The following is an 18,966-nucleotide window of genomic DNA, read 5'->3' as shown; positions in this document are numbered from 1 at the left end:
TCCTTCAATCATTTCTCAAGAGATTGACCTGTGAGCGCCAGGGCAGGGAGACATAACTTACTCAACTTTAAACATCCCAGTACTTGGTACAGTGACTGAGAAATAGTTGGTTCTCAGGGGATGTTGACCGATGAGAATTAAAATGACTTTTATATGCCAATCTCAATTCTCAGGAGAAGTCTTCCTTTTAGGGCAGGGGTGGGAAACATCTGGCCCTTGGGCCATATTAGGCCCCACATGAAATCATTTGGTCTGGCCCTGCAAAGGCACCGCTGGCGGGACTTGAAATTCAATAAACCTAGGAGCTTTTTTTCATAGCAACATAAATTTATATTAAGTGAATTATATTAAGCCAATGATGCTATAAATATCCAATGGCCTTTGGCAGGAAAAAGGTTCCCCACCCCAGTTTTAGGGGCATGCTGAGAAATGTGTTTCTAGACAGAAACTGTCAATGTAGATCCCCCTCCCCCAACATTCAGTTCCCTTATATACTTGCCTTGATTATCAGCAAGATAAAACAAGATTCTGATCAATATCGATGCTTTCCTTAGTCTCAGACTTCTCATATAATAAATTACCTCCAACCTCACCCTTCCATTATCTTGGTCTATCTTTTACACTTGTTTTCGTGGATCTATTTCTTACATCCTTTCACAAGCTGGCACGAATGTTTTAAAACATACTCTATTCTCTTTTTAAATATCTAAAACAGAAAGCGATTCTAATTCTCTTGTTAGTTATATAGTCTCCTCTAAGAGGAACCCAGTTCTAGGAGGAAATAAAAACATTTGCCAATTCAGCATCTGGGGGCTTACTCCTACCTGTCCTCAGCTTGAAAGTTTCTGTCTCCCTTTCCCCTTTACAGCAAGAACACAGTTAAATAGATGCTCATTTCTAAGCTCCTTGGATTATAAAAATGCCTTTAAAGTGCAGATATCAATCACATTTTTAAAATAGCACATCTAAGGTAAGCAAAGTGCTGCACATCCCAGCCGAGATTTTTCCCCCCCTAACTCTGCCTCTAAGCAAGGAGAGCAGAGCATTGAAACACCTGAATCAACTGGTATCTCCACTTTTGTCACATGGTTAAAAAGGGCCTCTATTTTTAAACACATGATTGACACCCATCCATCTGGGCTGGGTCAAATTCAGTCCATCCTGAGTAGAAAGACCAATCAGATGACTTCTGAGGCTCCGGCCAGCCTATGATTTATCAAACAGAAATGTAATTGTGTCCTTAGGTTTAAAAAAAAAAAGCCATCACCACCCCCAAAGATCTCTCATAAAGTCAGTAAGTGAACCAAGATACCTTTTCCCCTTCCTTTGGATGAGTCTGAAACCAAGATTTAACTGAATCTGCCTAAAGAAAGAAATAAAAGTAAGACAAGCTGGCAGCAGAGAAAGAGGGGAGTTGGTGGTGATGAATCAGGGCATTAGACCCAGAGGGTGTCTCCTTCCAAACTGTGCAATTAGAGGCTCAATAAAAGGTTTCAGTGCCTGCTGTCAGCTCACAACCAGCTGACCCGCATCCCACTTGTTGTCACTCCTGAACAAGGTAAGTCTCTATGAGTATCTCTTGAGCTACTGCTTTGCTTCTTTGTGAGATTATATAAGGATTTCAGAAGAAGCACTATTGATGATACTAAATGGGGGGGGGGGGATATCCAGCCACCCAAATGCATCCCTTGCTTCCAGAACTTCTTTGATCATTTTCTGTTTTAAAAAAATATAAACTGTTTGTATGACCTAGGCATGAATATTATTTAACAAGACACAGAACTCAGACCTATATTAAAATAAAAATGCAGAGTTATTTAAATGATGGGGATTGATGGGGGGAGAGGGGAAAGTCAGGACTCTATTTTACCAGTAAGTTCCCTGAGCCCCTGAGCCATGTCTTCTTGGTTAAAAAATAAAAATAAAAATAAATAATAATAAAAGTTGCTTTGGCCTGCATACATAGCAGTTGATTTACTTCTCTTTCCTCTAAAAGCTTTTCTAACTTCATAAGTTACAGAGGAGTTAGACTGAGTCAAGGTGGGAGGAAAACAGGTGGGCACTGTTAGATGAGGCTGGAAGGATTGGTCTCACTCTGTTGATTTGGTTTTTTGTTTTTTTTAATATATTTTATTGATTTTCCACAGAGAGGAAGGGAGAGAGATAGAGAGTCAGAAACATCGACGAGAGAGAAACATCGATTAGCTGCCTCCTGCACATCTCCCACTGGGGATGTGCCCGTAACACAGGTACATGCCTTGACCGGAATCGAACACGGGACCCTTCAGTCTGCAGGCCGACTCTCTATCCACTGAGCCAAACCGGTTTCGGCTGGTTTTATTTGTGTATTTTAGCACTTACATTTGAGTTCTTTTTCCACCCTCCTTTTGCAATAAAGCCTTTTCTGAACATATGGGTGTTGCTGTTTTCCGAAGGACAGGGTGAAGTGTCTCTTCTAATATTTACCTGTGCTAGATCTGATTTCACCACATTACCTGGTACAAAACTAAATCACCCCTGAAGTTCAAATACAATATTTTAAGATACAGAATAGAGCAGATAATGCCAGCGAAGCTGGGACAGAGTCAGAAAGAACGATGATCTTGTTATCTCCTCCCTGAAGGACCCATCCTAGAAGATCTGCTTTGTTTGTCCTTTCTCAGAGTCTCCTGAGTTTGTCAAGATGCCTCGGCTCCTGAGAGATGTCCTCTGTGTAATCGAGACATTCCACAAGTATGCCAGGGAAGACGGTGATGAAGTGACGTTGACCTGCAGAGAGCTGAAAAGGCTCATCCAGGGAGAGTTTGAGGACATTCTTCAGGTACGGTGCTCACAGAGCTGTACAAATCCTTCTCCACTTGCCCTTTCTCCATAATCCAAGCAGGACGGGCATAAGTGATCCCTGCCTGTTTTACACCTGGCTACCAGCTCTCAGCACTCACTGCCTTTGAACAACTTTTTTCATTCTCAGCTCCCTACTCTGTGCAATTGCTTAGCCAATATTGCTTAGCTCAAAACTAAGCTTTTGAGAGGAATCCTGAACTAGGACATATTTAAATGCAACTCATAAGTGATGTAAATGCTTCTTTGCTCTCTCATGAAAAATGGCATCCAGAATAAAAAAATTCTTACTATTTTGGGAACTCTCACAAGTGCCTGAAGAATAGGGCTAAAAAAATGAATATTCTTGGGAAACATGTAGACACTCAACACACTTGACTCCTTGTAAATAGGCTGATCTCTCACTGTGTTTTCATGCAGCCACGTGTCATTCATGCTGTAGAAAGAAACTTGAATCTTCTGACTATTGACAGTGATGGCACCATCGCTTTTGATGAATTTGTTCTTACAATCTTCAACTTGTTGAACCTCCATTATCTTGACATACAATCATTACTAAATTCAGAACCTAGACAAGGGTCTAAGCCAGAAGAGAAGCCAGATGATATGAATCTCCAGGCAACCAGCAGAACTGGCCAGCCCACAGAGGCAACTCCACCAGCTCAAGATAAATTAGTGCTTCCTTTGGGAATAGTGTCATCAGCTCAGCTCAGCCCTGAGGAAAGAGGACACAACAGGGTGGAACCACAGGGAGACACCAAGACTCACAAACTGCCAGGAGAAACATCTGGGCACAATGACCCTAAGAACCAACACCTGGAAGGAGATGGACAGAGTCAGGAAGTGACCCAAGGTGTAGCGTCAACAGGAGACAAAGGGGCTGAAAATGAGACCAATAAGCCAACAGCAGGATCAGAACAGAAGGGCAGTCCCACAAAGGGGGAAGAGGGACAGGATAAGGAGATTCCCAAGGAAGAAGATAAACCAGCCAGGGAGCAAAGTGACACTAAGACAAGAGATCAGATTGGAGAACAGGAAGAGAACTTGGGAACCCAAAGTTCTCCATCAGAAGAAACAACACAGAGACTACCTGAAGATCAGAGAGTTGCAGCAGAAAAGGTTGTTAAGGAACACTCTCATGCACAAGAACAGCCGCTACAAGGAAAAGATAAACTGAGTTCCGAGGACACAGACCTGCCAGAACAGACTGATTCCAAGGATGACAGGAGAACAGCTGAGACCCAAGAGCCAGGAAACAATGCTGACAGGACACCACTGGAGACAAAGAACGCAGCTGAACCAGAGGGTGATGGCAGAACACCTGAGACCCAAGAACCCCCAGCACAAGAAAAAGAACATGAAACAAACAACTTGTCAGTCCACGATGATAGCAGAAATGTTTCAGGAACACCTGATGTTAGAACTGAAAAGAAAGAGGGGAGAGGCCCCGAGGCCCATGAAATAGTAGGGAGGGAAGAAAGCAAAAGAAAGTCTCAGCCACCAGCCCTGGAAGAGGAAGAAGAGGAAGCACAGGATGGCAAGTATCCCGGATGGGAACTCCAGGAAAGGGATGCTGGAGAAGGTTCTAAGACACAGGAGTTAAGCTCAGAAGGAGGAGACCAGAATCATCCTGAAATTGAAGCAGCAGTCACCCCAGGAGAAGAGGCAAGACACGCAGAGGAAGGGACAGCAGAAGCACTTGTGAGCAGCAAAAATGCCCCTACAGCAGGAGCAAGAGAAAGAATAGGGGAGTTGTCACCACTTGAGAACAAGTCTGGAGGAGAAAATAAGAGAGTCACCAAGACTCAAGACAAGCTTGTCAAGGAGGAGGATGGTTCCCAGGGGGAAGATCAGGAGCCAACAGTCACACAGACGGATAAAGGGTCTTCTGAAACCCCCAACAGCCTGACTCCGGAGGATGGTGACAGCAGCTCAGAGACAAGTGACCCGCCTATGCAAGGGGATCCCCAGAGTCAAGTAGACTCACACGAAGAGTCTGTGCAAGGAAGTCACAATAATAACCCAGACACCCAGAAACAGGTAGCACTGGGTGAGAAAAACAGAACTCAGGAGGCAGTCGGAGGAGAGGATGAGCAGCTCACAGAGGAACAAGAACCGCCTGAAGGCAAAGAGCACAAGATTCAGGGCTCGGGGACTAAAGGCCCAGGTCCAGCTGTGGAGCCCAGTGAACCCCCAGAGGCACAGACACACCTTGAAACCGAGAAACTTCTCACATTAGAGGAAGAGGATAAAAGCCCCCAAGAGCTGGCAGGAGAACAAAATCCAGTCCCTGAGTCAGGCCTTGAAGAGAAGACTCAGAGAAACGAAGGGTCCTATTCAGCAGAGAGCAGTACAGTCTATTCCAGTCCACTGTACAAGTACCTGCAGGAGATTCTGCAGCAAACAGACATAACCAAAGAGGAGCATCAAAATCAAGCTTAGACAGCCAGGGTATAAGCCTCTGCAGTCACCAGCTCAGCAATGAGATCTCAGATTTTCCTATCTTTTCCAATAACAGCTAAGCATTACAATAGTACACCAGGGAGCTTCTGCCTGGTAAGGATTCTGCTGACGCACAACAAACATCAGCTCCCCAGGCCTTGGAAGATGAGCAAGGCCACCCTCAGAGAGAGGAACAAGACCACAAAGGAAGGTGAACACCACAAAGCAATGAATCCTTATCATTATCCCAGGAGAACTTCGTACATCTCAACATGTCCCGAACTTCTTTCCTCTTGATCACCCTCAACACACACATGTACACACTCAGATGCAGATTAATAATCTTTTAAATTTCCTTCCTAAGTTTTTACAAGAGCAAATAACAAAGTATTCAGCAGTGAGAGCTACTACCAAAGAAATGTCACACCGAACAAACATCCTATCACATGATGCTATTGCCAAGTGCTAAAATGGACTTTGTCAAAAGATAATTTATCACTATTTACCTGTCACTAAAAATGGAAAAATCCCCTTCATATTTTTAACAGGTGCCAATTTCTTTAATTGATTAATTGGCTTTTTAAAATGTGGCAATAGGACATATGTGACTCTACAATACTATCTTATCATCATAAAATATCATTACTCAAAAGAAGAATACAATGGGAAATGGGGTATTTTGGCTTCAGGAAACCTGTGATAACTACTTTATTCCTTTTCTGTGTCATAATTAAGTTCTGAGAGCATCATCCTGTAATTATAGTTCTTTTAAGAATACAGAAATTGCTAACATTGTTTTTGTTTCTGATCAATGTCTTTAAGGCTTGATGGAAAATAAAGGGGGAAAAATGAACCAAGAAAAGGTATTTGATCATCAGATTGTTTAATTGTTAATTTTAATACAATGCCCTTAGCAAACCATATGGGTAAACATTTTGTAGACTTAGTGGATGGTTGATTATAAGATCTTCGTGTGGAACCAAGCACACTTTAGATTTGTATTCTCTTTCCTCTTTATAATTATTCTGATTGCTTATTTGAGCCAGAAGCTATGAAAAGGCTGGGTAAGGAGTGGGATTTAATAAAAGTTTGTTGAATGAATAAATGAATGAATGAATATGTAGCATAGATTTAGTTGCAACTGGACATTAGTAAAGAAAGTCATAAATCTACTTTAATTGGGTGCTAGATATCACAATTATTTGAAGTTATGGAGATATCTGAGATTATTTTGAGCAGGAAGGCAGAGGCAGGCAGAAGTGCTGCTATAGAATACTACTTTAACCTTTCCTGATGGCCCCTGCAAAACAGATGTTGTCCTGCCAACTCCATAGTTTCTACTTAGGCCTTTTTTTTCTTCCTTGAATTACAGTTATTTGTGTGTTTGTCTTAGCTCTCCACTCAGACCATAAGCTCCTTGATGCCAAGGTTCACCACTTACATGTCTTGCTATTCTGCATTAGTATGGAGCACAGCATCAGATATATACTATCACTGCAATAAATGTTTAATGAATAAGTGAATAAGTACCAATATCATGGTAATAGCCTCTTAGCTGGTCCCCCTGCTTCCAGTCAATTCCTCATTTAATCACTGGAGAATTTTGCAAGTCATTGTTTCATCTCTGGGTTCAAGACCTCTCTGTGACAGACTCCACTTTCCTACATACCACATTGAGTCTAAATTGATCAAACTCTCTATAATATCCCTTTAATTACAATTTAGAAATGTAGCACTCTTACTAAGAGCATCGGGTTGGTCATCTAATTGTCTTTTAACCCTGACCTTGATCATTTAAATCCTATCTTACAATGTTGGCAGGAACATGGTTGGGACCAATTTCATTCAACTATTTCACTTAAACATATTTATTAAGCACTTGCTATGTGCCAGACACTGGTGGGCACTGGACATGCCCTGGTGAATGGAAAAGGCATGTCCCTGCCCTCGTGAAGAATACAACTCTAAAGTACTGCAAAGAACTATTCAAAGCCAAGGTGTTCATCATATTATTGCTTCCAACTCCATGCTTCTGCACTTTTCACCTTCCCTGAAAAGTGTTTCAAAATCCTCTCTGCTTCCTCAATCATACCTGTCCTTAAAGTCCTGCCTCTTCCCACAAGCTCACTGATCTTTTAACAACTACATCACATTCATAGCCTGCACCACCCAGATAAATATATTAATGCTTACTGGCTGGTACTACTCACTAATTGTTCTTTGAGTGTTATTTCCCCAACTTACACTCTCTGACCTCAACATCTGCCTGTGTAAAATGTCATTATAACAAACCACAGGGTTATTATGTAGAATTAAAAAATTAAAAATAAAACTAGTACCCAGAATATACAAAGAATGCCTATAAGTCAATGTGGGGGGGGGGCTAATTTCTAAAAAAAAATTTTTTTAAGTAAAAGACATGAATAGGCACTTCAGAAAAGAGGACATCAAAAAAGCTGATGAAAAGGCACTCAATCTCATTAGATATTAGGTAAATGCAAAACAAATCACAGTGAGGACATACCAAGTGTCTGAAATTAAAAAGTGATAATATCAAGTGTGCAAAGAAGAAGATCAAGTAGAACTGTCACACTGGCTGCAGGAGCATAAATTGATATATTAATTATTTTGGAGAACTATAGGGCAATATCTACTAAAGCAAACCCTATGACCAAGTAATTTCACCTCAGATATATAACCCAACAGAAAGGCACCAAAAGGCATGGTCAAAAATATTCATAGGAGCATACAAAGATAAATAGCCCACAGGCCCATCAACTGGGAATGGACCGATAATTTGTAGTATAGTCACATAATGGCCTATTATATAGCAATGAGAACTACAGCCACACACAGCAACATCGAAGAACTAGATAAGCATGATGTTGAGCAAAATAAAGCCACACACAACAGAATTTATACAGAGTGATTGCACTTATATAAAATTCAAACAGAAAAAAGAAAATAGTCTATGTTACTAGAAGTCAGGATAATGGTACCACTAGAGAAGAGAGAGAGTATGGGCAAGAAACAGACTTTTTTATTGAGGTGGTGGTTTGGGGGAGTGTCTATTTTGTGATCATTCATCAAATGTACACTTAAGATCTGGAGATTATACCTCAATAATAAAAAGTTTGTTTAAAAGGAATAAATGGAGTAATATACATGAAAGTGCCCAGTAACCTGCCTAGCATTAGTAAGTACTCAATACACGTGTGTTTACTATTTACCATTGGGCCTCAAGTCATATCAAATCCAGGGGAGGCACTTAATCTATTAATTCAACATTTGACCAGCTACTGAACTATGCATACAGGGTGTATAATGATGAACAAAACAGATATAATTCTTCACCTCAGAGAGAATACAGTCTGATGAAGGAAGATAATCATTTTAAAAAAATTTAATACATAATTACAAACTATGGTAAGTGCTATGAGAAAAAACCAACAGGGAGATCTAATTTAAATTGAGGGGCCTGAGAAAAGTGGTGTTGTCTTCATGACTGATTTTGAATAGGACAGCTGGGTTGGGAGGGTTGAGTCTACCCTCTCAACCCTTGGAAATCAATGCCCCACAAAGCACTTGAACGTGTATCTCTATCATTCCAGGAGCATTACTTGGACTAGTTATTATGACAATGGTGAACAAAAATTCATGCTTGGTCCTCAAAAATGCCAGGAGCGAAGTATTTAAGTGAGGAAATGAGGAATAAAGGCAGAGTAGCGTAATACTAAAAACATGGATCCAGGAGTCAGACTGTGCCCAGGTTATAATCAATCCTAGGTCTGCCACTCACTTACAGTGCATCCTTGGGCAAGTTACTTAACCTCTCTGAGCTTTAGTTTGTGTATCTGCTAAAAATGTTGCATAAAAATCTCAGGAAGTTCGCCAACTAGTCCTGGACATGGTTTAGGAACCACTTCAGAAGAGGGGGGTCAACTCATTGTCTGCAGGAGGGATGAGTAAGACCCAGAAAAGGGAAGCGGCTTGCCCAACGTCACTTAGCGCTTGTTGGGAAAGGCAAGCTCCTGCATACAGTCTTCGACATATACTTGTGTTACAGAAAAACCGGACCAGAACCAAACAGAGCTCTGAGAGTCTGGAGTTACACGTTATTCACCGCGGCGGGCCTAGGGAAATGAATCCAAATCTAAGCAAAGCTACAAGCAGAACTTCCCTTTTTATAGAAGAGCCAGCCCTTTGTGTGCTTGCTGGTGGCGGCCTTGAAATCTATACAGTTCTATCCAATTAAAAAATGCACCTGGCATGGCATTGGGTGTATCTAGTCTCTGGCCTACAAGGTCAGACAGCTAAGTTTATCTCCCCCACTATTCAAGCAGGCTAGAAAGCAAAGTTACTTTTTCAGAATAAGAGGCCGTCCAAAGAATAGCAGAGAATTCCAAACAGTAGTTTTACAGAATAGGGGTTTTCCTTCACACTTGGCCGCACAGAATGGACCTTGGGCCTAGGAACTTTCTCTCACTAAGAGTGGAAGAGCTCAGGCAGCCTGTGGCAACCTCACCTTCTATGAAAATATTTTTCTCTATTTCAGACTCACTGTGGACTCCATTGTTCTGCTTAAGCATATACATCATAGGGCACATGGCCCACTGCTATTCTGTCCCGTGCGGGGCAGGGACAGGGTCCTCCATTTTGTGGCACAAGAGGGGTACCAATAGCCTTGTGTCAGCTGCCAGAGCCAGGGCTAGGTCACTGGCCTCATGAGTTCACAATCTTAGCACCATCCAGATCTCTGATGTTGGCCCTCTGGGCAAAGGATACATCCCCTTACTTCTTGTTAGATCCCTGAGAGAACATTCAGGTTCTGGGTCCATAAATGTAAACAGGACACACACGAGAAGATGGAGCAGCCTGAAGAAAACAGCTGCACGAAGGCCTCCTTTTCCTTCCAGCCCAGCTTCCCCACCCCTGGGAGACACCATGCTGAGTCAGTGATCGCGGCTGGGTGCTGCAGGGATTGTGACACATCCACTGAAGATGCCGATGCACTGAATAGTGGCCCCGGATCAAAGCCTCCAAATCGGGCAGGTAGAGGCCAGTTTCCCAAAGTCAATCGGAACCACCTCAAACTTACCTCTAATGCCCATGATCCCTGAGAGTGCACACCGACGTTCCATCATTCCTGACACATTACACAGAGTGGGTTAGTCAGGGATTCTAATGAAGAGAAAGATCGCCATCGTGGCCCATCTCTATGCAGAGATGTGCAGTCCTCTATCCAGGCGAGAAGCGTCAGTGCCTCCGTTTTCATAATGTCCCTCTGCCTGACACCCACTCCTCTGGTTTGTAGAGTCTGAAGACCCACCCTCCTTGGCAGAGCTGAGGGAGCACCAGCAGGCTGTGCTCATCAGGGAGGACAACCTCACACTCCCGCTGGGGAGCGCTGTTCACAGACTGTGTAGGACGCATAGACCTCCACTCCTCCAGTAGCCTAAATTCTCTCCCTGGCCTGCACAAAATCACAAGAAAGCCACATAGGGGGACTACATTTGTCTCTGCTTCAGAATCGCCTTCACTGAGATATGTTTTAAAGTCACCTACCCAATTTTTGAAATAATAATTCCCCATTCACATCTTCAGTTTTTGTTACACAAAAGAGACGTGTGAAATTCACCACTGGTTTGGTTGCCAAAACACTGTTGAGAATTTTGTCCATTTCACCATGAGGTGCGCACCTTAAGAATTAAAATTTAATTCTAAGAAATGCTATCTTTCTTCATAAAAAAATTTAAAAATGACATCTTGCTTTCCTCTCATAAGGACCATATAACTGATGTTTTCTTTTGGGAACTGCAGCCAGAAAGTTTGAAGTGTAGTAACAGTGGTTGTGTTGATCCTTATAGTTGGTGCATTTGAATTTTCCTTTTTCCTATTTTTTTATTTTACTAGTTTATTGTCTATGTGTCTTATTGTCAGAAGCTTCAAATCTACCTGAAGAGGCTTTAAATAAATAGATTAAAAGGGGGAAATGTAAGTCTTCTCTTCCTCTCAAAGATTATAAACAGTGAATAAAGACATACTTTGGTTTCTATACAGTAATTTGTGTTTTCAATTTTACTCTTAATGGCAGGAATATGTTTTTCAGAATCTAGATTAGGATGAAGGAAGGAAGGTCCACAAATGTTGAGATATCAGTCAGAGATGCCACACTCCTACAAGCAGGACCTAGAGTTTCACATAAAGGACCCAAATCCATTCTGTTCTTAAGGTCAATGTGACTCCGGCCAGGAGTTGCCGTCATTGATGACCCAGTCAATAATCAATTACTGAGGATTCCAGAACAGCCTTAAAGTCTTTGTGACCCTAATTGCCCCTTCAGGCAGCATGTGCCTGCAGGCACCTATGGAAGAATTCTATCTTTTTTGTGATGAGACCTTCATCCCTCATCTGCATATTCTCCCATTGTTTTGTAGGGATGTCTGGTCTCCTCATTTATATTGTAAGCTAATTGAGCATGGAGATCAAATTCTATTCTTCTTCTTAAGGACTTAACACTTAAGAAGAAGAATAGAATGATTCTATTCTCTCTCATCATTGATATTTCTATCTCCCTCTCCCTTCCTCTCTGAAATCAATAAAAATATATTTTAAAAAATTAAAATAAAGTCCTTAACAATCATAGTTTCAGAAATAGGTCTTGATACATAAGGAAAGTTGGTTAAATGTAATTATTCTTTAGTCACTGGGTTTATTATCTTCTTACAAGAAAGACACAAAGAACAAGAGTTTTCTGGGTGTGTTTTTTTCCTATTTTCTGATCAACAAAAGCTTGACTGAGCTGAGCAAGAATGTATCAGGGATCTCGGAGTCCACCTTGTATCCCAGTTGTGAACCAGTGATTGTGAAGGTGTTTGGCAAAGTCAAATTTCTGTAATTACTGGCCTAAGTGTATTTAAAGAAGCCTCATCAGATGGAAAAATGCTTCCTGGTTAATCACACTGAACTCCATAATAAATGTAATAACTGGGATTTGTACAGGGCTTTTCCTCAGCTGATCTTAAAAGACACCACAATACAGTTTCCTTGAGCCGCACGGTATCCCCGTGACACACACAGGAGGTGATGACCACCTGATCTTGCTGCTGAGGCTCAGAGAGATTGTGTAAGTTGTCTGAGGTTGCACAGCAGGGAGAATCAGAATGGGCACCAGGTAGCCACCCGCAGCAGTGACCTCTCTGATCACCAGGCTTCTCCCATAGTGGACTTGACACCGTGAAATGACCTGGTGGTCTCCTGCCATCTGTACCACGACTATGGACACAGCAGGGAGCTTTCCCTTTTCACTGACCACACAGCTGTGCTAACTCCACTGGACCACAAACTGTCCCTGTCTTACTCTCCACCCACCTTCCCTACATCTGGCCATTGTAAGCACTCAGTCAATAGATGTTGTTACCCTAATGAATGAATCCTAACTTCTCTCGGTATGTGGGATCACACCCTCCTCCAGATGTTCCACGGAGTCTGTGTCCTCACCACACTACAGCAGGTCCTGGAGGTGTGTGGGCCTCAGAACCTCATGCCTGGGGCTTGTCCGCCACCTTGTGGTGACTGACTGCAATGTCCCAAGTAGATCCATCTTTAGGCAACAGGGACTGGGGAAAGGACCCCACTTCACTGCCCTGGCCCAGGGGCTGACAGTGAGTTTAAGTCCTGTTTTCCTTCATGGAGTTTCAAATGGATGGAAGATTCTACCCTCTCATGTTCATCTGTAATTGAGGTTGTAGGGCAGGAAGTGCTGACAGGTCTTCATTTCCATCTCTTCACTTTCAGTCTGTGTGCATCTTTCGTTCTGAGGTGGGTCTCTTCTAGGCAGCATATTTATGGGTCTTTCTTTCTTATCCATTTGACTGGAGCATTTAAGCCACTTATATTTAAAGCAGTGATTGACAGGTACATATTTATTGCCATTTATTCATGTAACTCTGTTCCCCATGACTGTTTTGTAATTACCAATTTGTACTTCTTAATCCCTTCACCTTTACACCCAACCCCCCACACCCCTTCCCTCTGGCAACCATCAGTCTGTTCTCTGTCAATGTGTCTGTTTCTGTTTTGTTCATTTCTTTTGTTCTTTGATTCCACATATAAGTGAATCATATGGTATTTGTCATTCTCTGATTTATTTCACCTAGCCTAATACCCTCTAGATCCATCCATACTATTGTAAATGGTAAGATTTCTAGTCTTTACTTTTATAAATTATAAAATGATTCAAAGATAGATAGATAGATAGATAGATGATAGATGAAGGGTGTATTGGGTCCAGATGGTAGATGCTGATGATTAGTTTTCCTGATATATTGAAGGTTTAAGGCCTCATAAAATTCCTGCAATTCCACAACTACTTCCTTAGTTGAGAAACCTGAAATGAACGAGTGTCTGCCCCACCCTCCCACCACCAGCGTGCACCCGCAGCAACGCCAGCCCCTGCTGTCCTCCCCACAGTTGAAGTCCCAGGGGCTGCTGCCTTCTGGGATTGTGTGCAATGAAGGTAGGGGTGGGAATGAGGTACCATGACAGCACTTCCCTCTGGCAGCTTCTGGGGCCAGGCCTCCTGGCATTTTAATAGCCCCCAAACATCTGTGCCAACAGGTGGTATTCTCTCTCTCAATCAGAGTTCTGGCTACTGAGGTGTCCTAGGTCATAAGTCAAGTGGAGCCTAAAGCCTAACAGAGACAGGCACAACCCCACCCCACCACTCCATCACCACCCTACCACCTCACCACCCCAGCCCACCATCCCAGCCCACCACTCCATCACCACCCTACCACCTCACCACCCCACCCCACCATCCCACCCCACCACTCCATCACCACCCCACCATCTCTAGCCCACCACCCCACTCCACTCACTCCCTACAACCCCACCACCTCACCCTACCCCCTATCCCTTCACCCTACCCTCACCCTACTCCCATCCCCAAACTCTCCCAACCACCCCCCAACCCCCATCACCTCCACCACCACCCACACCCACACCACACCCCCAGCTAGGTCCTGTGAGCTTTTAGCTGGGTCCTGTGAGCCCTTAGCAGCTCCACTCAGGGACCCACCCTCGGACCTCCCCACAAGCTCTCCTTGAAGATCGATAAGCAGAACTCAGACATTGCTTGTCCCTGAGTCACTTCCTGGGTAGTGGCCCTGAGCTTCTACCCTGCTCCAGGCCCCAAATCCTACAGGAACAAACATCATTTTTTTCCACTGAGACCATCAAAACCACTATGGTTTTCTGTCTGCAACTAGATCTATTAATGACTAGCCTGACCTAGAGGGGAGGGACAGGGTCGTTCTCCCTAAAAAATAAAATCCAGAGACCCAAGTACACAGAGGTCCCTCTCTACTCCTGGCACGTGGGACCAGAACAGGAGGCCCAGGCAGGCACCTGCCCCCACTTATGCCCAACACCCCACAGGCATGCACGGGGTGCCTTGGTGCATTGAACTGACACAGGGTAGGAGCTAGGAGCTCCATAAATATTTATGGACTAAATAATCTTCCCATCCCCACACTGTGAGCCTCTTAAACCTGCTTTCTTTTGCGTTTTAAATTTGCCCTCTTAAACTTCACACCATCTGGCTCTAGAAGAGCATTTGCTTTTCTCTCTTCCTCTAAACAACGCCCACCAAACCACAAGGGGAGGCCGCACTCAGGCAGGCAGGGTAATAACTGGGAACTCTCAGCGGGTTTCAGAGCGGGAGGTACTGAGAAACAGGTAATTCCTGTTCCTGGGCCTGGCTGCGTTTGTTTGCAAGGGGTGACTAAGCAACGGAGGGAAATTTTACTAGGTGAGGAGAGACTCATGTGGAGGGGGGGAGCTGTGGGCTGGGCGGGGGAAATAAGGAGAGGGCGGCTAAAGGAGGCAGCCCAGAAACCAAAGCTACGTTTGAGGTAACAGGCTTCAGAGATGCTGCCAATTTGGGCTGAAACACAAGAATGTACCACAGCATTTAACTCCTTTGTGTCCACCAACGTTTTGTGTCTCAGCAGACTTGCTGACTCACAGGCCTAAGTGACTTCTTTTCTATCAAAAACTATCAACTCTTAGAAATATAGTCAATAATGTTGTAATAACTACATATGGTGTCAGGTAGGTGCAAGGCTTATGGGGGGATCACTTTGCAAGTGATATGTGTCTAACCTAAAACTAATATACTATTGAATGACAATTGTAACTGAACTTTTAATTAAAAAAAAACTATTAACTCTTGAGGGACAATTTTGCAATATCTGTCAAAATTGTAAATGCTCGTATTCTGGAAACCATTGATTCTACTTCCAAGAGTGTTTCCTCAGATATGCCTGTGCATGTGTAGGATTTCTGGAACATTTCTTTTGTTTGTTTGTTTGTTTTTAATTGATTTTCAAAGAGAAAGGAAGGGAGAGGGATAGAGGAATAGAAACATCGATGAGAGAGAAACATCATCAATCGGCTGCCTCCGGCACCCCCACACTGGGCTTAAGCCCACCACTTGAGCATGTGCCCTGACCAGGAATCCAACCGTGGCCTCTTGGTTCCTGGGCTGATGCTCAATCACTGAGCCACACCAGCCGGGCTCTGGAATATTTCTTAGGGGGAAAATGAAACTATCTAGTTGTCTTTCAATAAAAAGCCCACTGTTAGTGTTCCCAGAAATATATATATCTGTAACCTACAATATGTGATTTTGTATCTGTGTTACAGGATGCTATGTAGTCATTCAGAAGAAGGAGGTGGAAATATAGGCACTGATATATGAAAAAATGTCCAAAAAAGATCATGACGTGAAAACAACACAAGTGGTGAATGAGTGTATGCAGTGTGACTCCTCAAATGTAAATCAAAACCACCACTGAAAACACCACAAGAAACAAATGACAAAGGCCAGTGGGTCTGAGGGGGATAAGAAGCTTTTGCTTTTCACTTCAGTATATTGGAAATTTTTAAATAATAAGTCTGCCAGGAGCCAGTCCATCCTTGCTGCTTGACACAGTCGCTGCAGGGAAGAAACATCTGCACAGCATGTGTTTCAAGGGACCTGGCATATATAGCATACTGTTCTTAATGTGTTTGCTCCCCTTAGCGCTATGTGTTTTGGCCAAGGTCACCTCTCTGAGAAAGGTTGTTTCCCCAGGTGGGGATTTTCCCCTGAAGTTAGGGAGGGAGTGAAACCCCTTAACTAAGTGCCAGGTGGGTAGTTAATCACTTTAACTACGAACAATCACGCTTAAGTTACATAATCTTTACTCCCTGGAATGGAGATAAGAAACGCCCTAACCTTTGGAATAGAAATTGATAGGATTAAAATCAACTGGTATAAATACAGATGTAACAAGACAGCAGAATACAGAACCTAGGGACAGAACCTAGAGACAGAACCTAGCGACAGAACCTAGCGACAGAACATGGCAAAAGATCCTAAACAGAACCTGGCTAGAGAACCTGGAGAACCTGGCTGGAGAACCTAGAGAGAACATGGCAAGAGAACCTGGAGACAGAACCTGGCTGGAGATCCTGCACAAAACCTGGCCAAAGATCCTAGACAGAACCTGGCTACAGAACCTGGCTATGATGATCAACTGAACACTGCTGCCTCTGTGTCCTTCCTTCTTCGCTGACTCCGTACACACCTTTGAGGACCCCTGGACCCGCTGGGGCTGGACCCCAGCATAAGTCTATATTGCTTTTTAGATAATAACAATTATCTTAAAGAGAGAAAATTAAAATGTGCATATATAGACATATCTACAATGTCTAAGGCAAACTCTTTACTATAAAGTGTTGAAGCACTTGATTTGATAGGTATGATCATAGAGAGGAAGAACAGAAAGGTTGAAATTTACTGTCAGAGGAGATTTACAGACTGGAAGCCAAAACTGTGCTATTGGTTGCAGATTTTTTACAAAGTCAGATATGGCCTCTGTCTTCAGGGAGCGGGCAGCCTCTGCAAAAAGAGATGTACGTGTAGATAAATAACTGCCCGACACCGTCGAGGACATCTGTGCAGGGTACTGTGGAGACAGTGGTCAGCTCCCCTGGATGGGGTGAGGGCAGGAGGGCCGGCAGGAAAGCTCTCAGGAAGAAAGGGCTGCCCTGCTGAATTTTCAGATGAGCCAGTATTTGCAGTAAAGCCAAGAAACCTAGTGCTCAGCCTGCCCCTGCTCCTCACCAGGTCTTGCAACCCCTCTGGGCTTCAGCTGCTTTATCTCAAGTGGAATCAGCTCCAAGATGCCGCTACATAAAAATCATCCATTCACCCAACAAACACTTAACTGAGCGTCTCAGTGGCCTGAGTAACATAAGCTTTGAAATAATAAAAACCCAGAGGGATCAAAGCCCCAGGGATGTCTGGTCTTATAAATCAGAAAACAATGGAAGTCGCCTCCACATTCGATCAGTGGAGGAGAGAGAGGAGAGATTCTCTCTTGTGGAATCTAGACATTGTTCTCTTCCTGCCAAAGGCCCAGATGTTCCACATAAGCCCAACTGTTGCCGGGCTGCAGGGCAAAGGATGTGCAGAGACATGAAAGCCAGTTCCAGGAACAGGCCACCTCGGCAGGCTCTTTGCAAAATGCAGTCAACTGAGAGGAAACCACCTACATTTCAGCAACATTTAAATCTGCAGCTACAAATTAGCTGGTGACGACAGTGCTTCAAGTCTGAACTTTGAGAGATTAGAGGCAGGCTCCAAGCATACTACACCTCTGGAGGGTGTCAGGCTCAGAGGATTTCTGACCTGGAAGGAACCATTAAAAATATCTCTTTCCTGCCCCAGTCGGTTTGGCTCAGTGGATAGAGATTCCAGTCAAGGGCACATGCCCTGGTTGTGGGCTTCATCCCCAGGAAGGGGTGTGCAGGAAGCAGCTGACCAATGATTCTCATCATTGATGTTTCTATCTTTCCCTCTTCCTTTATCTCTGAAATCAATAAAAAAAATATTTTTAAAAAATAGATCTCTTTCCTTCACAAAGTTGATTACATAATACAAGTCACTATTTTACTAACAGCAGGAGTTACTGCTACAACAATGTTTTGTTTTATGGGGGTGGGGGGTAATGGAGGTTCCCACATAGAGCGCTGTCGACTGTCGTGTAAACACTGTGATAAGAGCCCATCCCACAGTCTGCGGTTCAAGTGGGGAAACGTGGCCAATGTTCACCACAGGTCTGTGGGACAGAAGAGGTTACACACATTTGGGGCTGCAATTGTGGGCCTAAAAACCAACTTATGGCTAAATAGGAAAAAGAATGAAGAGTAATTCATTCATAGCATTTTAGTAAATATGCACCGTGTGTGTGAGAGCAAATACCTGATCTTTAAGCTGATTTTGTGCAAAGAGGCCTATTTGGTGAAACAAATGTGACTTTCCCACTCATTAAAAACAAATCCAACTAGCTCTTTCTCACCTGCAAAACTGTCATAACGCCCTGGCTCTGAGGGCCTGGTGTGGTATATTTATACCATGGAATACTATGCAGCTGTAAAAAAGAACGATCTCTTACTCTTTGAGACAGCATGGAGCGACAAAGTATTATGCTAAGTGAAATAAGCCAGTCGAAGAAAGACAAGTATCACGTGATCTCACTCATATGTAGAATCTAATGAACAAAATAAACTGATGAACAAAATAGATCCAGAGACATAGAAGCATGGAACTGACTGCGGAATCTCAGAGGGAAG

General features: G+C 43.3%; 1 protein-coding gene across 1 annotated transcript; it reads left to right on the top strand.

The window, feature by feature from the left end:
* Positions 1–2,683: 2,683 nt before the first annotated feature.
* TCHHL1 (trichohyalin like 1) lies at positions 2,684–5,498 on the top strand. Its single transcript, XM_023759314.1, is given in 3 exon segments — positions 2,684–2,821; positions 3,262–5,278; positions 5,281–5,498. Coding segments are annotated over 3 exon segments (2,373 nt in total).
* Positions 5,499–18,966: the final 13,468 nt, after the last annotated feature.

This window comes from Myotis lucifugus, unplaced genomic scaffold (genome assembly GCF_000147115.1).
Source record: "Myotis lucifugus unplaced genomic scaffold, Myoluc2.0 scaffold_151, whole genome shotgun sequence".
NCBI classification, from domain to species: domain Eukaryota; kingdom Metazoa; phylum Chordata; class Mammalia; order Chiroptera; family Vespertilionidae; genus Myotis; species Myotis lucifugus.
This window is presented reverse-complemented; position numbering and strand designations above follow the sequence as displayed.